We start from the raw sequence: 19,811 nt of genomic DNA, 5'->3' as shown, positions 1-19,811 counted from the left end.
GTGATTTCTAAATTATACCCAGATCCTCAAAGTATGTTTAACTACCAAATTGTCAGTTAGTTTACTTAAAGATGAAGGAAGTGAGGATCCAAGAAGAGAAATGATAGAAAATTTATTAACAGAATTAGCTTCTAAAGAAACCCATAGTAGACAGTCCTCACGGTTAATATAGTATGACCAAAATGTAAGATTTCGTATATTGATTGCCCAGTAATCAAACCTAGAATTTGGTAAAGATAAAACTCCATTCTTTTTAGCTTTTTAAAGATGAACTTTATTTAGTTGAGAACATTTGTTTTTCCATATATAAGAAATTAGAATCAAGAGAATCAAAAAAGTAGTTTGGAATAAAAACAGGTAAGGCCTGAAAAAGGTATATAAATTTAGGTTAGATATTCATTTTAATAGAATTAATTCGGCCAGTCTACAGTAACGAGAGGGACGACCAGTTCGATAGTGCCCTTTTTACATAATTCAGTAGGGTAAGAAAGTTTTCTTTAAATAGGTATATTTAATTCTTAGTAATTGTTACACCCAGATAGTAAATTGATTTCTTACAATTTTAAAAGGGAGGTTGGTATTAATTGATACCAAATTATTCAAAGGAAAATGTTCACTCTTATGTAAATTCAGTTTATATCCTGAAAACTGGCTGAAAAAGGAGAGTAAAGAAAGCGCATGAGATAATGAAGTCTCGATATTAGAAATAAAAAGCAATAGGTCATCAGCACAGAGTGTAACTTTGTGGGTAGTACCTCCTCTTAAAATACCTGTGATATCACTAGATTCTCAAAAAGCAATGGCTGAGGGTTCTAAGGCCAAATTAAAGAGCAAAGTGCTCAAAGGCAGCCTTGTCTGGTTCCACGCTGAAGTTTAAATCGTTTGGAATTCTGAAAATTAGTAAGAACCCGAGCAGAGGGAGATAAATAAAGTAATCAGTGGAATGAAATCGGGCCCAAAATTAAATTTTTCCAAAGTTTTAAATAAATAATTCCATTCAACCTGATCGAAAGCCTTCTTGCTGTCTTAAGGATATCACACATTCTGATATTTCCATAGAAGGAGAATAGATGACATTTAATAAATGACAAATATTAAAGTGGAAATATCGGTTTTTAAATCCAATTTGATCATCAGAAATGATAGATGGTAAAATATTTTCAATCCTACGAGCCAGAATTTTGTTTAACATTTTAGTATCAACATTAAGTAAGGAAATTGGTCTATATGAAGAACATTCAGTTGGGTTCTTATTCTTTTTAAGGATAAACGCAATAAAAGCTTCATAAACTTACCCAACTTAAAGGAACCAAAAAGACTGAACATAATGAGGTATAAGCGGTGAGGGAAAAGTCTTATAAAATTCTCCAGAAAATCCATCAGGACCCGGAGCCTTCCCCAAGTGCAATGAATGTACAGCCTCAGCAGTTTCCTCATAAGAAACAGGTTGATCCAACTGTTTCAGTTATCAATAGAAAGTGTAGGAATGCTTAATTGGTCTAAAAAATTATTCATTACAGTACTATCTTTAGGAAAGTCAACTTTAAAATTTAGAATAAAATTCTCTAAAGGTATCATTTATTTCTAAATGGTCAGTTGTCCTTTCACCATTAGCTTTACAAATTTCTTTAATTTGCCATTTAGCTATAAAGGTTTTTAATTGGTTAGCCAATAATTTAGCTGTTTTGTCTCCATGAATATAAAATTGACTTTTATCTTTTAAGAGTTGAGTTTCAATTGGATATGTTAAAATAAGTTTGTATTTAGTTTTAATTTCAACACGCCTTTTATATAAAACAGGATCTGGAGCCAAGGCATATTTTTGATCTAATTGTTTCAACTGATTAGCTAAATCAACTCTCTCTTTATTAGCTTTTCTCACAGTATAAGAAATTATTTGTCCTAATATAGGCCTTAAGGCATGCCATATAATAAGACTTGAAGTTTCTTCCAGCTATTCTCTTCAAAAAAGGAATAATTTGTCGCTCCAGAAACTTAAAAAAATCCTTATCAGATAGCAAAGTTAGATTAAAAAGCCGAAATCTGTTTATTTGAGGGAGACCAGGGAGATTTAAAGACAAAAACACAGGAGCATGATCTGAGACAGCAAACTCTTTATATTCACAAGATTGAACTAATGGAATCATTTGGCTATCAATAAAAAAAAATCAATCCTGGAATATGTATGATGTACATGAGAGAAAAACAAATACTCCCTGTCTATAGGATGTAAGAAACGCCAGGCATCAACAATACCACATATTAGGAAAGATTGAATAAACAAAGCTGATTTATTGAATGTTGCTGGACTGGAAGATGACCGATCTAAAACTGGATCTAACCAGCAATTAAAATCTCCTCCCATCACCAATGAGTAAAGACTCAAATCTGGCAAAAAAAACAAAAAAAAACTCAAAGAATCCTGGATCAGACAGACAGACATTATTGATCCCGAGGGAAATTGGGTTTCGTTACAGCCGCACCAACCAAGAACAGTGTAGAAATATAGCAATATAAAACCATAAATAATTAAATAATAATAATAAGGGTGTCTGAGGGAGGAGTTGTAAAATTTGATGGCCACAGGCAGGAATGACTTCCTATGACGCTCAGTGTTAATCTCTGTGGAATGAGTCTCTGGCTGAATGTACTCCTGTGCCTAACCAGTACGAGTGGATGTGAGTCATTGTCCAAGATGGCACGCGACTTGGACAGCATCCTCTTTTCAGACACCGCCGTCAGAGAGTCCAGTTCCACCCCCACAAAAATCACTGGCCTTACGAATGAGTTTGTTGATTCTGTTGGTGTCTGCTACCCTCAGCCTGCTGCCCCAGCACACAACAGCAAACATGATAGCACTGGCCACCACAGACTCATAGGACATCATCAGCATCTATATAATCTATATAGATCATCTATATTCAGGGCATACAGATTAGCAAATACCATTAATTTATTATCTAATTTTCCTGACACTATTAACCAAACCCCCATTAATATCAGACACTACTTTATGTTGGACAAAGGGAACTGTTATCTATAAAGATTGAAACTCCCCGAGACTCAGCCTAAAAAGAGGAATGAAAATGTTGTCCTCTCCATTGACTAAAAAGGCATAAATTTATGTACGTGAGTTTCTTGTAAAAAAATAATTGGGACCTTAAGTTTTTAATATAAGCAAAAATCTTATTCTGTTTCACAGGGTGATTTAACCCTTTCACGTTAAGACTAAGTTAATAGTTTGATCCATTTTTAATACTATTTAAAAGAAAGGTTGAAGTAATAACCACTGGAATGTATATTAAAACTAAACAATGAACCTTGAGAGATAGGGTAACCAAGCAACAGATTTGGCTGAGAGTCCAAGACAGCTTCCAGAAAAAATCCATCCACCCTTCCTCCTCCCAAAGTCAGAAGGTCAATCAATAGACAGCCGACAGCTACACCTAATGACATCATCCCATTAGCTCCAAATTGATTTCAAGTTTGGCTACATTCCAACCTAGATAAAACAACAGATGGAGTCAAAACTTAACCCTCGTAACAAGAACAAATATAGATTAATTATTACAGTTTCAAAATGATAAAATGAAAAATACCCATACTAAACCTTATTGATAAAAAAACCTCAAGAAAAATAAGAATAATATAAAATAATAAAAAGTCTATCAAAATTCAAAACATATGAACGCACAAGGTATTAACTTGTTAAAATCTTATTCTCTAAGTAAAGCATTAAATGGTTCAAAAGGAGATTTAGCTACAAAGGTTTACCCAAAGTAAAAGAAGGAATTATTCATGTAGAAAGGTACTGAACAGTTAATCTCCTCATTCTAAGAATTCCTGGGCTTCTTCGGTCGAACAGAACCATTTCTTAGAGCCATCCCTCAGTATAATTCTGAGCCGAGCAGGATATTGAAGAGAAGGCTTGAAACCTTTGTTAAAAAGTTCCGACATAACCTTTCTGAACTTAGCACGCTCATTCATGACTTTGGGTGAAAAATCCTCAATGATTCAAATCTTCTGGCCATTATAATCAATCATTCCTCTTCGACGGGATTCACAAATTAAAAGTTCCTTTGTTTGAGATTCATGAAAACAGATTATTACTGATCTGGGTCTTGCACCTGGAGCTGCTCTGTGCATAGGCGATCTATGAGCTTGATTGATCATAGATAAAGATGGTAAAGTTTTAGGAAATAATTGGGTCAAAAAGCTTGCAAAAGATTCTGAAGACTGATCACCTTCTGTTAACTCTTCAAGGCCTAGAATTCATAGGTTATTTCTTCTGCTTTTGTTTTCTAAATCAATAATCTTCTGTCTTAATTTTTCATTAGAGTTTGATTGTTTTTTACAAAGTTTTTGCAGGTCGAAACAATTTTTGGTTGCAAAAATTGTCTTGCATCCTAAGTCGTCAGAGCTGCTTCATTCTCTTCTATTTGTTTATCATGTTCAGTTAAGGTTTTTTGAATAGAACCCAATTTTGCATCTATTTGTTTAATTTCAGCTGAAGATTCTTTTCTGTGTTTTCGAAGCAACTCCATAATAGATTCCAAAGATGCAGGAGGATCTTTTTAGTACCTTCGGCACCCCTTGTACTCATACTAAAACTATCAGTTTAAAAGTAAGGTTTCAAAACAGGTTGGAAACAGTAAAGTAAAATAGGAGCCATTATAAAAAGCTGCTACTCTATCAGCGATCAGCAGGAAGTCCCAAGTCTACTTTCTCGAATAGTTGTTTCTCTTTAAGTGTTGTCCAAAAGAAGTAGATGCCCCAAGACAAACAATCTATGAGGCAATTTTGTAAAAACTACAATGCCATGAAAGCTGTAGTCAATGTCAGAGCAGCCTGAGTTGAATTAGCTTCAGACTGCATGAACGGAATGTAGAAGCAGCTATGGCCAGAAGCATGCAATGACATCCTAGGATTTCAGGCAGAACCAATCATTCAGAACAAAATTGAACTGGCCAATGAGGTAGGATTAGAGGATGTTAATGATGATGATGATGATGCTGAAGAGTTACTGCATGCTCATGGTGAGAGTCTTAGTACTGAAGAGCTGCGAGAATTGGCAGTGCAAAGCATCCTGGGTGAATCTGAGGACACAGATGGAGAAGAAGAAACACCAGCAAGAAAGAAGAAGAAAGCCAACTCCGAACGGAGTCATCAGGATGCCATCATAACAGCATTTTTTTTTTTTAGCAGACTTCCTTGTTTTGATGAGGTCGAGTTGCTAGCTTGGCGCTCAACCCAGCGCGGATGGAAAGTGTGCAAGGGAGCTTGCTGGATTCGAACTCGGGAGCCTTCGCTCCGAAGTCCAGCGCTGATGCCACTACGCCACCAGCCAGCTTCCAGCAAGAAACCTCACCACAAAATCCCTCAGCACTAACATCATCATGATCACACAAATCATGAATACTGGCTGGGAGTGAAACAATGAGGCAAAGAGAGGTGTTTTGGACATGATTTCCTGCTACCAAAAACTGCTTCATGAGAGGAAACTTAAGAAAAGGCAGTCAAATCTTGATGCCTACTTGAAGAAAAAGCCAAAGTTAGAGGAGGACCCACAGCCTGGTCCCTCCTCTAAAATGTAACCACCACCCACTTCCCTCCGCTACTGCTGTGATGTGTTGGTGCTCCACTGATGTACAGGTTAGGCCTGTTTGTGTGTTTGTAATGCCAAGAATTATTGTGTATACATAAAATAATATATATATCTGGTTTGATTTTTTTAATCAGGCAAACATTTTCATTTATGTAATGTTATAATGACCCCACAAACTGCTGATTTACATAGTGCTGCAACTCCGAGGAATGCATTCGCAGCGTTAAGTGGGGTCTGCGTGTAGTTATCATCTTTTGGTTCATCATTTTGCATAAACACGAGAGAGAATTTCTTTTACACATTGACGATACATGAGTTGTAAATTGTAAAGTATTTTAAAATCACCTTTAGGGGTGATTTTATATTTAGTATTGCTGTGTACCATCAAATCCTACACTAAATCTAATAGTTTGGGTAAGGCAATGCATCGTTACTCAGAGCAGGCTTACAAGTGGCTTGATTCCTAATACAAGTAGATAGTGGTATATTTTCCATTTTTCTTTATATATTATCATTTTTCTAGTTTACTGAATTGGAAATGACAGTCGCTGCACTAATGTGGCTACCATTGCCATAGAAAGGAGTTTCCCCAGAGAAATGTTCCAGAGTCACACTATCATAATGAATTCATTTTTGAGTGCTTGTCAGTACAGTTTTATGAAACATTTGATTCCATTTGCAGCTTAAAAGGGGCCCTACTCCTTTGAGTGATCTCTGTACTTCAGTATACATAGCATGTTAAGTTGAAAAGAACTTAAGAAAGTAACAGAGTAACACCACTTGCTGTTATACTTAATCTGGGATTAAAAATTATATTCCTACTATAATATCTTAAGTTTCCTTCCTCCTTTATCCTCTGTATTCATTTCTATTAACTACATTTAAATTCATGACATGTATCTGGCTCTTTCTATTTTATACATTGTACTCAATCCTCCTTGCACCAAAATCTAGCTTGTTAGTGTATTTCAACAGTTCTTTAAACAAGTTTTATTTAGTTTATCTCCCTGGTACAAATTTCTAATGTTACAGAATGAGTCATTACTTCCAGATTAAAATAGCACGCACAAGCTTCATTAATTAATTTTAAAATAAGTATCGTATTTCTTTTTAAGTTGCCTCAGCTGGTTCTCATAAAACTTGGAGAAGAGCCCAGGAATCTAGCATTTGCACCTCTTGGTATGCTTTGTAAAACATAGAGCATTTGTATCTGAGAATAGAAGTCAAAACTAGCCTCAAAATTGTAAAGGATAAGATCTTAAATTTACTTACTTTTGTCGAGTTTAATTACAATGTAGATACAAAAATTACTCTATTTACTTAAAAGCAGAAAATGTTGCTGACTTAGCAAGTCAGGCAGCATCTATGGAGTGAAAAATAGTGTATGTTTCTGGTCAATGAGCTTTCAGTGGAACTAGAAAAGTTTTAGGTGCAGAGGGGGAAGCAGGTGAAGATGACATTGGCAATAGTGGGAAGGTGGGAAGTGAGAGGCTGTGATAGGTAGGAGAGCATACTATTACAAAACATTTTAATTCTGCAAAGAATATAGATTATATATTAAGAATAACTATCTTTAAGGCAAGGTTGGTTACATTTTTGCATAGTAGGGGAATTAATGGTTATGGGATAAAGGCAGGTAGGTGGAGATGAGTCCATGGCCAGATCAGCCATGATCTTATTGAATGATAGAGCAGGCTCGACAGGGCTGATGACCTACTCCTGCTCCTATTTCTGATGTTCTCATGGATGAAAATTTTGCAAACTTGTTTAATGTGGGAAAGTACAAAGTTATGCACTTTGGTAAGAGGAATCGAAAAGCAGATTATCATTCTTTAAATGGAGAAGGTTTGCAAATAAGTAAAGTTCAACTTAAATAAGTGAGGTGATGCATTTTGCATATTCAAACCAGGAAAGGACTAGTATAGAGAATGTAGGGCATAGATGATGTTGTGGAACAGAGGAACCTGGGGGTATTAGTTCACTGATTGCTGAAAACCTCCACACAAGTAGACAGAGTGGTGAAGAAGGTATTCAGCACATTGGCCATATCACTCAGGACTTTTGAGTTTAGGAGTGGAGATGTTATGTTGCTGTTAGATAAGCTGTTGGTGAGACTGCACTTGGAGGACTCTGTAGTATTGGTCATCCTGTTATAGGAAAGAGATTGTCAAACTGGAAATGGTGCAAATGAAATTTATGATGGTTGCTAGTCCAGAGGACCTGAGTCTGTTGTGTGTCCACTGTGCGAGGCAGCAGCACGTTACAGTAGCTCTGTTTGTTTGTCTTAATGTTATTTAGCATGTTTCTTTTGTTTTTGTACTGGCTAGCAATACTGCAAAATAACAATGGACATTAATCTGTTTAAGAACATTTTCACCATCCTTCTGGCTCTCGGGATAATTTATTCCATCGAGTGCTTTGACTACAATAGTGGAACCAAAATTGTATATATGAGGGAACAGCTGCTAGCAGCCAGGAAGCAGCTTTTGTTTGCCCAGCAGAAGCTTGATATTCCAGACAAGCTGAGACGGAGGTACCAAGGCTGCAGATCAGGTAAAAAGCAGCACAACAAGAGATGGAAATATAAACCATCCGTCAATCATTATGGGCAAATAAAATGGAGGAACTAGCAATACTCAAGAGAAATTAGAATGAATATTGGGAATGCAGTGTTATTGCCACCTAATGTGTAATAAACCTTCGTGTAATAGCATTTACTAAAAATACAAGTTTTTCCTTATTTCTGGGGTAGTGAAGAGAAATATCAATTTTTTTTGCTACATCTGCTGTCGGTTCAGTTGAAGCAGACATTGGATTCATTTGTGGAATATTCTAGATGAATAGTTTGCCAGTATTTCTGTATTACAATATAAGAAATGATTGATAGTGCTGCTTCACCTAACTACATTGACTGTGTTGGAGCAAAAAAACCTGTAGCAACCTAAACTGAAAATGCTGGAAGCACTTGGGTCAGGTGGCACCACTGGGGAGAGGAACAGATTCAATACTTTGGTTCAAAGATCCTTCATCACAACTGGAAAAGGGAGAAGGTGAGTTGGTTTTCAGTGCAGAGAGGAAGAGGGGGAGGGATAGAGACAACAGAGGGATGTATGCAGAATGAAGTTGACAAATAAAGTATTTAGACAAAATTGGTAATTAATGCCTTTTAAACTGGATAGAATTTTGAAGAATGATGTAAAAGAATATTTTGTTCAAGGATTAACTGGCCACTTTATTTTATGAGAAAGAAAATAAATTCAACTTCATTGATCATTTTTGTTTATTTTCTAGAGTAATAAATTAGAGAGGACTGACCGCATTGAAGCCAGTGATAATGTGAAGGTTGTGGTACGCTGCCGGCCAATGAATGAAAAAGAAAGGACTATGGGACATAGACAAGTGGTGAATGTGGATGAGATACGAGGAACAATCACAGTCTATAAGACAGATGCTGCCAACGAGCCACCAAAAACATTCACTTTTGATACAGTCTTCGGTCCAGAGAGCAAGCAAGTAGATGTGTACAATCTCACAGCAAGACCCATTGTTGATTCTGTTCTGGAAGGGTATAATGGTAAATCTTGAGCTTTATCACTACTTCATGAAAATATATTTCTCAAGTAACACATTTCATAGCTATCATAAAATAATATTTCTGAAAGATTCATGTCACATTAGTTATTTAGTAAAGTACATAATAATATTATCACAGATGGAACAATTTGAATATGAAATTTCTGTGTAAAGAAAAATATGCGAAGGTCACAGTCTATTTATTTACTGCCCTGTAAACCTGTTGGCGTGCAGAAAATCGATACATCCATAGCTCATTGCTTTTAGTGGAAGTTGTGTGGGGAAGGCCAAACTGTAACAGAAATGTTAGAGTGGTGGAAGAAGGGAATCCCCAAATTGAATAAGTGGGGATTAGATTGCATAGAGGAATGATGAAGCCTTTTCATGTATACTACGCTTAATTTTAAAAACATTGTCAATATTGTAGTTTCAAAGATGCATTTTTTAAGAACACTTCCAAAACTGAGTATTTTTGGGCAGTATTTAACTATTGTATGGAGTAGAATAAAGAATTTGACCAGATTTTATTTTTTGACATTCTCTCCTTACTGATCTTTGCAGTGTTTTTCTTTATTTTTTTATTTCAAATTTTAAGTGCTAAAACTACTAAGTGCCTTCACTACTAAATGCCTTCATTACTAAATGCCAATACATTAATTTAATTGCTTAAGGTAATACATTTCTGATAAGGAGTTTGGACCTGAAACACTAACTTGAGATTTCCAGATGCTTTGTAACCGGCTATGTTTTTCTAATAATTTTTGTTGTTATTTTAAATTTTCAGGTTTTTTTTATTCTCCAGTGCATTTCTGATATTGGATTGTCAAAATCAAACCAATGCAATGACATTTATAATACTAAAGACCACAAATAAATGTTTAATAAGTGCTAAGTGTATGGATACAGTTTGATTCAAAATTTTATGTTGTATTTCTTTATTCTTATTATGGGACTATGTTCTGTTAATCTTTTAAGTGCCTTGAATGCTAGATACATTCTGACTAGATATTAGAGAATAGCTTATTCTTTGAGGTCTAGATACTCAAACGCTAAGTAATTTAAGGATTCCATTGATATTAAGCTATTTGCCTACAAGCTTGACCTACATGTTGTTGCATTAGTCTTTTTTCAAATTTTGTAGACTTGCTGTTTGAGTTTGTGAAATGAGATTGTAGTATTTGTGATGTATTGCCAAGTACCAACAGTGAATGTCTTTATGAGATCATCGAGGAACAGGAGTGGGCGGTGTGGATTCATGAACCTATTTTATCATTCGGTAGGGTTGTGGCTGATCTGATCTTTGTCTTGACTCCTGTTTTTGCTTTTCATAATCATTGATTTGCCTGTTGTTGTTCTGTCACCAGGGAAGAGTTGAAATACTTTGAATTCACGCAAAGTTAAAGTCTTAAGAAAATGAAAAACTGATGTAATAGATCAGTTTTTGTGATGTAATGTTGCAAAAATGTAATAGGCATGTACATAGAGTAGGGAAAGCTAAAGGCCCTGAAATAAAGGCAATTATTTTGGTCAGTCCTCAGCATATTTTCAAATATTTGTCTGGGTATTTTAAGTTAGTTAGGAAAAAGGGCCTCTTTTATGGATCTAGTGAAAATTGTGAAAAACTAAGTGTTATATTAGAAATAACTGTGGTACACTTCTTATTCCACTCTGCTCAGAGGTTTTGTTTTGTAAACAGTAGTCTACTTTCACTTTATGCTTTGCTTTAGGTTTCTCGTTGATAACTTTCCTGCCTTGTCTTCTATGCTCCTTGTCCTCAATGCTTGCAGTTTTTGCCCCTGTTCTCTAAAATCATTAACCATTATGCTTCTTAAGCTTCTCCTCATCATACCTGAACTTTGGGATGAAATTCCAGAGCCTAGGCCCTTTGTAGCTGAAAACCTGATAATTTTCAGTAAAATTACGGATGCGCCAGATGTATTCAGTGCATATGAATTTGGATGAGTTAAGACAGTGGGTTTTTTGATGATTTTTGATGATGATTCCATACTTTCATCATTGAAAGGAATCTTGCCATCTAAAGAGGGTGGTGAATAACAACTAAGGTCTGAGATTTGAGCCCCATCCTACAAAACAATGTAGTTGGCTTTTAGGTTTAACCCCTGGAGGTGATGTATGCTTGCCCTCTGATTATTACAGTCTGATTTATATACATAATGAATGCCTAGGAGGAGTTGTAAATAACTTGGTACTTTGGAAAATAAGTGAGTCACGTCAAAGTAGATAAGTTGGACCAGCTAAAATGACCTGTTCAATTCCTATCTCTAGTGTGGCTAATTGTTTAGGAGCTATCTTCTAAAAACAATAAGAGAGTAGTCATTTCAAAATTTAACCTTTGCATTGCGTTGATAGCAAACAACTTCAAAAATACCTGAAGTCAGGATCACTGTAAACAATTGAATATCCCGGTCCCTGTATACAAGCATTCAGGAAGGTTGTTAAGGCCTGCAAATCAAACAGGAGTTTTATTAGAATAATGGGATTATGATTTCTCCATCCTTTGTTATCCAATTTTCACAAGGATGTTTTTGGAAGTGGTGTGGGATTGGGAAAGTGTAACAATCAAGGATGGATAATTCTTCATTCACTGTGGTATTTGCTCTTGTTTCATTGTAAGAAACATTGAAACCTCACCATATGAGCAAATTCTAAGGGTAGATTTGTAGAAGTAGGTACAGAAGAATCAGAATTAGATTGATTATCACCAGCATATGTCGTAAAACTTGTTAACTTAGCAGCAGCAGTTCAATGCATTACATAATATAGATAAAAAAGTATAAATAAATAAGTAAATCAATTACAGTTACAAAGTGGAGGTTGATTTGTTCTTGATTAGTAAGGGTGTCAAAGGTTCTGGAGAATGGGGTTGAGTTGGGTCAAATTTATTGTCATTTAACCACATACATGTATATAATGTATATACGGTAACCATATAATATATTTAGAAATGAGACAGTGTTTCTCCAAATCAGGATGTAAAGCACAGTAATACACATAACCCATATAACACATGATAACTTGTGAAGGTAAGGATACAATCAACCAATGAGTATCATATAAATAACAAACTAAAGTGCATTAATATTACATATTGTTTGGTATGGAACAGATTAATCAATGACACTTTGAATACAATGCAGCAGGAAGCCTAATGGCCTGGAAGAAGAAGCTGTTTCTCCTTCTGACCATTCTTGTTTTAATGCGTAGTAGTCTGCTGCCTGGTGGTAGAAAGTTAAAGAGGATGAGTGGCATCCTTAGTAATACTAAGGGCCCTGTGTATGCAGTGCTCCTGATAAACCTCGCCGATAGGTGATAGGGAGACTGCTATGATCCCTTCAGCAGTTTGCACAGTCCTTTGTAGGGACTTCTGGTCCGATGCTCGACTACTCCCTTACCAGATAGAGATGCAACTTAGGACGCTGTCAATGGTGCTCCTGTAAAACGCAGTTAAGACGGGAGCCTTGTTTGCCTCAATCTTCTTAGGAAGTGGAGGCGCTGCTGTGCCTTCTTGTTCAGGATAATACATCAGCCATAATTGAATTGATGGGCCAAATGGCCTGATTCTGCCCCTATATCTTTGATATAAAAGGTAGGAATATATAGTTTACATACAAGATTGATTATTGTCTATTTGAATGATGTCTAGAGGAGCTATGTGGAATGCTCATTCTTTTATTTCTTATCACCACAAATGTTTCAATTCCATTATATTACCTACCCCAATTCCCTTCTAAGCTGATTTGCTACTGTGTATAAAATGATGAATGTGTAGTAGGTGGGTGTCACAGTATTGTTCCAGAGGGAAGTCTAAAACTAGAGGGTATAGGTGAAAGGAGGAAGGTTGGAAGGGCAAATTTTCCCACACAGAAGGTTTTGGGTATAATGACCTGCCAGACGAAATGGGGGAGAGGTAACAGTAACAGACAGATGGGACTAGCTCAGTAAGGCACTTTGGTTAGCATGGACAAGTTGCCAAAGGACCTTTTTTGTGCTGTATTAGTCTGGGAGTAAGTACTAATTTTGTTCCCCTTTCCTCAATGCTGCCGGACCAACTGAGTATTTATGGTGTCCATTCATTCGGTTGTCTTGCTGACTCTTTGTCCTTGTACACTTGATCTCATCTACCACTTACTGACTTTGCTGACGTACATTGGCTTTCAGTTTACTAATTTCTCAAATATGAAATGCTCTACCTAAATCTTTCTGCTTTTTTTAATCTCTGAGTGCACAATGTTAAATCCAATCTGATCAGGATGCCTTTACTGAACACAGTGACTTTGAAATATTTAATATTTAACATTTAAAAATATTTAAATGAATTAAAAAAAAGTAAATTTATATGCATCTACCCCCCACCCCCCCACCTCCGACCGCCTGTTCCTACATCATAATAAAGGAATAAAGGGAATTGCTGAATTTGTGCTAGAGGACAGATTGCATATTATAACTGCTCAAAAACTGCAGGAACTAGATGAATAAGCTAACCTTCTGAGTACAGTAAGAATAGTGATGGTATTAACCTCTAGGGAAATGTAGGAATTCTGTATTGGTTTACCTTTGAGTTCTGAACTTAGAAACATAGAAAACCTACAGCACAATAACAGGCCCTTCGGCCCACAATGCTGTACCAAACAGGTACTTAGAAATTACCTCAGGTTATCCATAGCCCCCTATTTTTCTAAGCTCCATAGTATAACATAACTTAGTTATATTGCAAACAGTTAGTATTTTTCAGATAATTCTGGTTATCCTATTACTTATTAACTGAAACATACTGTACATCTTACAACTTTTCTGTTATTTTTGCTATCAGTACAAGTTGTCATATTGATTCACAGCTCAAAGGTAAGGTCTTTGACCCAACTGGTTAACATCAGTATTACATTCAGCAGAATTTTTCCCTCTTCAGTTTATTTTATCTCACTGAGTGAAATGTATTCCTTGATGTTTTTTTTAGATGCTCATTGCTATTCATATACACTGTATGATTTTTCCACCCTCAAATTCTATATTGGATTTTTAAGTGCCTATTGTTACTATGCATGCCTGTTTTGTCTTTTTTGCTGCTCTCCTACTGAATATTTTTATCTTAAAGATCCCAATCAAGTTAGCTCTTAATTTTTGTTTTTCTTTTTTTATTTTATTGATATTTGAAGTCTGGGACTTCTGATACAATAGATAAAAATAACAGTGAAATCTAAATATTCTTGCATCACAATTTTTACTTGTAATATTTAAGTTTATTGCTTCATCTTAGTATATTATTTTTAGTCTAAAATCATAATTTTCTTAATTCTTTAGGCACAGTATTTGCTTATGGACAAACTGGCACTGGGAAGACATTCACTATGGAAGGAGTACGGGCAGTGCCTGAACTTAGGGGAATTATTCCCAATTCATTTGCTCACATATTTGGCCACATTGCAAAGTCTGAGGGAGATACCAGGTAACATTCCAGTAATAATTGTGCATTGGACTATATTGGAATCATTAGCAAATAAGTGGGTGAATATCTTCCTTATTCTAGAATGGGGTTAAACCATGTGAATATCTTTATAATACATCCATCTCAGCATCTCAGTCAGCAAATCAGCCCTCTGTATTTGACTCAGGTAAATATCGTGCTAGCCGGCTGCTGGTGTAGTGGTATCCGCACTGAACTTAGAGGTGAGTGGTCCCATGTTTGAATCTGGTGGGCTCCTTACATGCTTCCCATCCATGCTGGATTGAGCATCGAGCTAGCAACTCAGCCTCATAAAAACAAACAAATGCTAAAGAAATGTCAAGGTTGCTTCCTGATGTGCCACAAGGCTTGGAAAGGATTAACAACAACAAATGTGCAGGGATCATAGGTAGCAATTCTGGGTGGAAGTCGGTGTTTAGCATTATCTAGCCTATTGAATTTCTGATTTTTTTTGGACGTTACTATGTATAAATCTTTTATTTCATGATTAGTCTGACCAAAAATTCGTTAAAAATAAACTCAATAGAATGTATACCATTCATTGTTGTAATTAGATTAACTAGGAGAAATTTGTGCTTCCATTGGTGAAATAATTTAAATGTACAATGTAGAGTAGTGGTCACCAACCTTTTTAAGTCCAAGATCCCCTACCTCGGCCTTAGTGAAAGGCAAGATCATGTGCACGCAAGTGCACCGGGGCAGAAAAGACTGGAAGTAGAAATAATGTATGAACACCAGGGGCCACCACCCTTTTGTTTGCACCATGGACCGGTTTAATAGTGACAATATTCTTACAGACCAGCTGACGGGGTGGGGGGGGGGGGGTGCTAAACGCGACCGGTTCCTTATGTCCAGTCTATTCCGCAATTTAGTTTACGTGGCTCTCAGCTACTGTCCCGTGCTGCTCATGTTTTTTTCCGCTGGAAAAAAACTCAACAGGTTTGTCTTCAAGTGCAGGGTGCTTGGACTCAAGGTACTGAAGCAGTTTTGAGGGCTTCATTGCCTCATTAGACAGCCACCCGCCTGCCCATCGCCAGCCACCTTGGCCAGGTGCGGCTGTTCCCATTTCGGGGCCGTGGCGGTCACAGTCCAGAGAGAGCAATTGACCGAGCAAGGAGTGCAACAGGGCGCACGTCCGCCCCCCCTTGTAGGATCTATCGGCTGACAAAAGTTTGTTTCAATAGATCGTAGCGAGGTAGCTGCTCTGCTGCTTATGAAACCCTGAACCCGAATTAGGTCGTCTGTGAATATTTTAGCACTGGGTTTCCCACGAACATTCGGTGTGCTAAACAGGTTTAGAGGCGGCGCCCATCTGTCTGCGCTTCAGGCCAATAGCAACGGCATTTCTCGCCGGCCGCACAAAGCAGCTGGTTACCCGAGGCCAGTCAGTGATCCCTGACGTGCTTGGGTAATGACCTTGCACGTAGTCAAGTTCAAAAGTGCGCATGACAGGGAATGAGGAAAGGTGCAGCTGACTCATATCATTTCCTCGTGGCCCGGTGGTTGGGGACAGTAAAGTACACTGTACTGCATAGTGGGGGAGCTACACGCATGCGCACTGGGCAGAAAGAACAGAACTAAAACCCCACAACCCAGAAACAATCTCTCAACAATATTTGTGTATTTATTTTTCTTTTTTTTTCGGGATCTACGGGGAAAGTCTCAAAGATCAACTAGTTGATCGCGATCGACAGGTTGGCGACCACTACTGTAGAGAATGTAATAATACTAATGCCGTCAGTGCATTTGAAACCTATGAACCCTTTGAGTATGTCAGTAATTTACTGTACAGTAACAAATTTAAATTGCTGAATATAGGACTTCTATCTTCTTAGATTCCTTGTACGAGTATCTTACCTGGAAATTTATAATGAGGAGGTTCGCGATCTTCTTGGAAAGGATCAGAGCCAGAGATTGGAGGCAAGAAATTCAAAATATGTTGTGCAGCCAACTAATGAAGAAGGATATAACCCATTAAGCTTGTAATTTAATAGATATTAATGTTGCACAGAGCAGATTAGGGGTACATTGATGCCTTCCAGTGGATATGAATACTCATTAGCTATCGAGTACTTTTATTAGTAATACCATTATTTAGATTTATATATATATTTTAAATAACTCTCTACTACTTGCACTGCTCATTCATTAGGATAACTTTCTACTTCACCACCTGAAAAACAGAATGGATTTGCCTACTTTATGGGGAAATTTCATTTACTCCACTCCAGCAAAGTATTGTCTATGATTTAAAATTACTCCAATTACTTTGGTTTTGTGAGTTATAGTGAAGATTTACATTCTTTTTTCTTTTCCATATTTTTTTTCTGCTTCATTCTGTAGGTTAAGGAACGGCCTGATGTTGGAGTATATATTAAAGATCTCTCTGGTTATGTAGTTAACAATGCAGATGACATGGATCGTATTATGACTTTGGGAAATAAGAACCGTAAGTTTAAAAAAAATCTGGCATGAAATTTTTCTTTTTTCTATTTTGGTGGATAGGCAAAGTACGCTTCTTATTAAAGTTGCACAAAATTTTAATTATTAGCATCTTCTATTAGTTTAGTCAAATTTATCAAAGCCATCTGTTTGATTTGAAGAAGATCTAACTTCTTGAAAATTGGTGGATTTTCTAATTTCTGATTTAAAACAATATGGTCATTCTCTCTGATCTCTGAGCTGCCTCTGTTTAGACAGGATGATGTACACAAAAGCAATTTCTATCTTCATAGATTTGTAAATTTATATTTATCAATTGAGAAGCAGCACGGTCTAGGTCCTTACGTCAACCTACTAACTGATAAGTCTGGACTGTGTGAGGAAATCCACGGAAAGGATGTACTGACTCCTTACGGATGACTCTGACACCACAAGCTGTAGTAACGTGCTAACCACTACGTTACTGTGGTACCTAATTTTTCATGAATTTTGGGGCATGTTTTTTACTTAATTTGTCAGAATGTTAGAAATAGCAACATTATAAAAGTACGGACTAGGCCTCTTTAAGTTTCTTTTATGTGGATTGGAGTTTTTTAGGTCTAAGCTTTCTCTCTTATTACTATATAGTGATACCTATATAGTAATTTACTATAATTGCTATATAGAACTAATTCAGATATTGTTAAATATGGTGTCTGTATTAGTTCTTAATTAAAACACTAACTTCTATGCTGTCAAACCATGTGAAGTCTGCAAACAGAACCCAGGGTTAAAAAAAAATGTCTTTTAACTGGTTGCTGAAGGTCCTCAGTTCCCAAAATCAGAGGAGGGAGAATTGCATCCTCTGCTTTGTGAGATTGTTACTAGTAAAAATCGTAGTGTACCTCAGTTGTGTTTTGCATTTCACTTATTTAGAAAGCAAAGTGGTCATATAGTGATTTTTTTTTCCCTCCCAGGTTCTGTTGGTGCTACAAATATGAATGAGCACAGTTCACGTTCTCATGCTATTTTCACCATTACTATTGAGTGTAGTGAAAAAGGAATAGATGGAAATATTCACGTACGCATGGGCAAACTACACCTTGTGGATCTTGCTGTAAGATTTGCCAGCATATATTGGAGAATACTTATAAACTTATAAAGTGCAAATTTATGCATTTGTTGTATTTGTAGTTTACTAACTTTAAGGTGTGACTTTGCATCATAAAATCTTGTTGATGTTTTTGTTAACTTGTGCTTTAATTGTGCCTGTTTTAATCAGCTATTAATAACTGTTCTAATCAGTCATTATTAATAAGTGATATCCTTTTGGCCCTCCTATCTGCAGTTCTTTGTTCCCCCTATAAAGTCCAGATTTAAACATTTTAGTGCATCATTTAATCATTGCTTCCATATTTACTTCCATCTTCTCTCTTGGACATTCTAGTGTTTTGCAGTCTGGATGTTAACTCTGTTTCTCAAAGTTTTGTTTTGAATTGTAGTTTGTAACATGAATACTTCCCAAGCCATGTTCTGGAAAGCTCTCAATTTTTTTCAATGTGCTTATTACGGCAGCTACCTACTTCCTCTGGGTTCTTTTTGATGATTAAAATGTAAAAAAATTATGATCATTATTTTGCATCTATTTCCATATATTTTTTTTCACTAGCTTCTGTTTCATTGTTCACAGCCTAATAGCATGTCAAGGGAATTTATAAATTAATCATCTTGAAACATTAACTCAGTTTTAACCTCCACACATTCTCTCTGAACTGTTGAATATTTCCATCATTTTCTGTTTTTTATTTCACATTTTCGGTATTTAATGTGCTCTGACAATTTAGAAAGATTATAAGATTTACAACTTACTCAACTGGTATTGCTTATTTACTTTCACGTCAGTCCATTATTGTTAAGCCTCTACTTCTGAGTTTGAGCACATAATCTAGGTTGTCCTCTGATCATGTGAAAGATTCTTGTTTGCTATTTAAGTAGGTAAACTCTGTGGAGACAGAAACAGTAACTTATTTTGGATCAGTGATCTTTCATCAAAAGCTTGGAGGTGTTTCTTTTCCCACATAAAGCTTTCTGTCTCGCTAAGTATTGCAGCATTTTCTGCTTTTGTTGTAACCTGTTTTTAAAATTGCTGATTAATGTTCTATGTATTTATTTTTACTGCTATCTTCACTTAGAAACATTTTAAAGCATATATCAGATGCAACTTTTGTAATTGTGACAGTCGATTTTTTAAAAAAGTTTAAATGGTAAAGAAACTGTGTCGTTATTTGCTTACAGGGTTCAGAACGACAAGGGAAGACTGGAGCCACAGGGCAGCGATTAAAAGAAGCAACAAAGATTAACCTCTCACTATCCACCCTTGGTAATGTTATCTCGGCTCTTGTTGATGGTAAAAGTACACATGTGCCCTACCGTAATTCCAAGTTGACACGTTTACTTCAGGATTCATTAGGAGGAAATTCGAAGACGATGATGGTGAGACTATAATTTCTTCCTATTGATATTTATAATAGATAATTTTTTGGAAGGATACTGTATTTCTACACTGTTAACAGCATTTGCATCAGTAGGCAATTGTATCTATATTTCAAGATCTACCTTTTAAAAATAGTCTAAAATCATTATTGCAACACCTCATGTGGATCTCTTTCCATGGATAATTGGGGATAAACATGCTCTCTGCAGTTTTCTCAATGATAATATTGGACCTCT

At 36.2% G+C, this 19,811-nt stretch overlaps 1 protein-coding gene across 2 annotated transcripts in view; it reads left to right on the top strand.

Annotated features, from left to right (window-relative positions):
- Positions 1-19,811, top strand: part of kif3a (kinesin family member 3A) — a 62,216-nt gene that overhangs the window by 10,244 nt on the left and 32,161 nt on the right. For both annotated transcript variants that reach the window (XM_059990486.1, XM_059990485.1), the window contains exons 2-7: positions 8,897-9,179; positions 14,498-14,642; positions 16,496-16,580; positions 17,004-17,109; positions 18,059-18,198; positions 19,377-19,574. In XM_059990486.1, coding sequence (XP_059846469.1) covers positions 8,897-9,179; positions 14,498-14,642; positions 16,496-16,580; positions 17,004-17,109; positions 18,059-18,198; positions 19,377-19,574 — 957 coding nt within the window. The remainder of the gene's footprint in view (positions 1-8,896; positions 9,180-14,497; positions 14,643-16,495; positions 16,581-17,003; positions 17,110-18,058; positions 18,199-19,376; positions 19,575-19,811) is intronic.

Source organism: Hypanus sabinus, chromosome 15 (assembly GCF_030144855.1).
Source record: "Hypanus sabinus isolate sHypSab1 chromosome 15, sHypSab1.hap1, whole genome shotgun sequence".
In the NCBI taxonomy this organism is placed as follows: domain Eukaryota; kingdom Metazoa; phylum Chordata; class Chondrichthyes; order Myliobatiformes; family Dasyatidae; genus Hypanus; species Hypanus sabinus.
The sequence above is the reverse complement of the archived record's forward strand: the minus strand, read 5'-3'. Positions and strand labels throughout refer to the sequence as shown.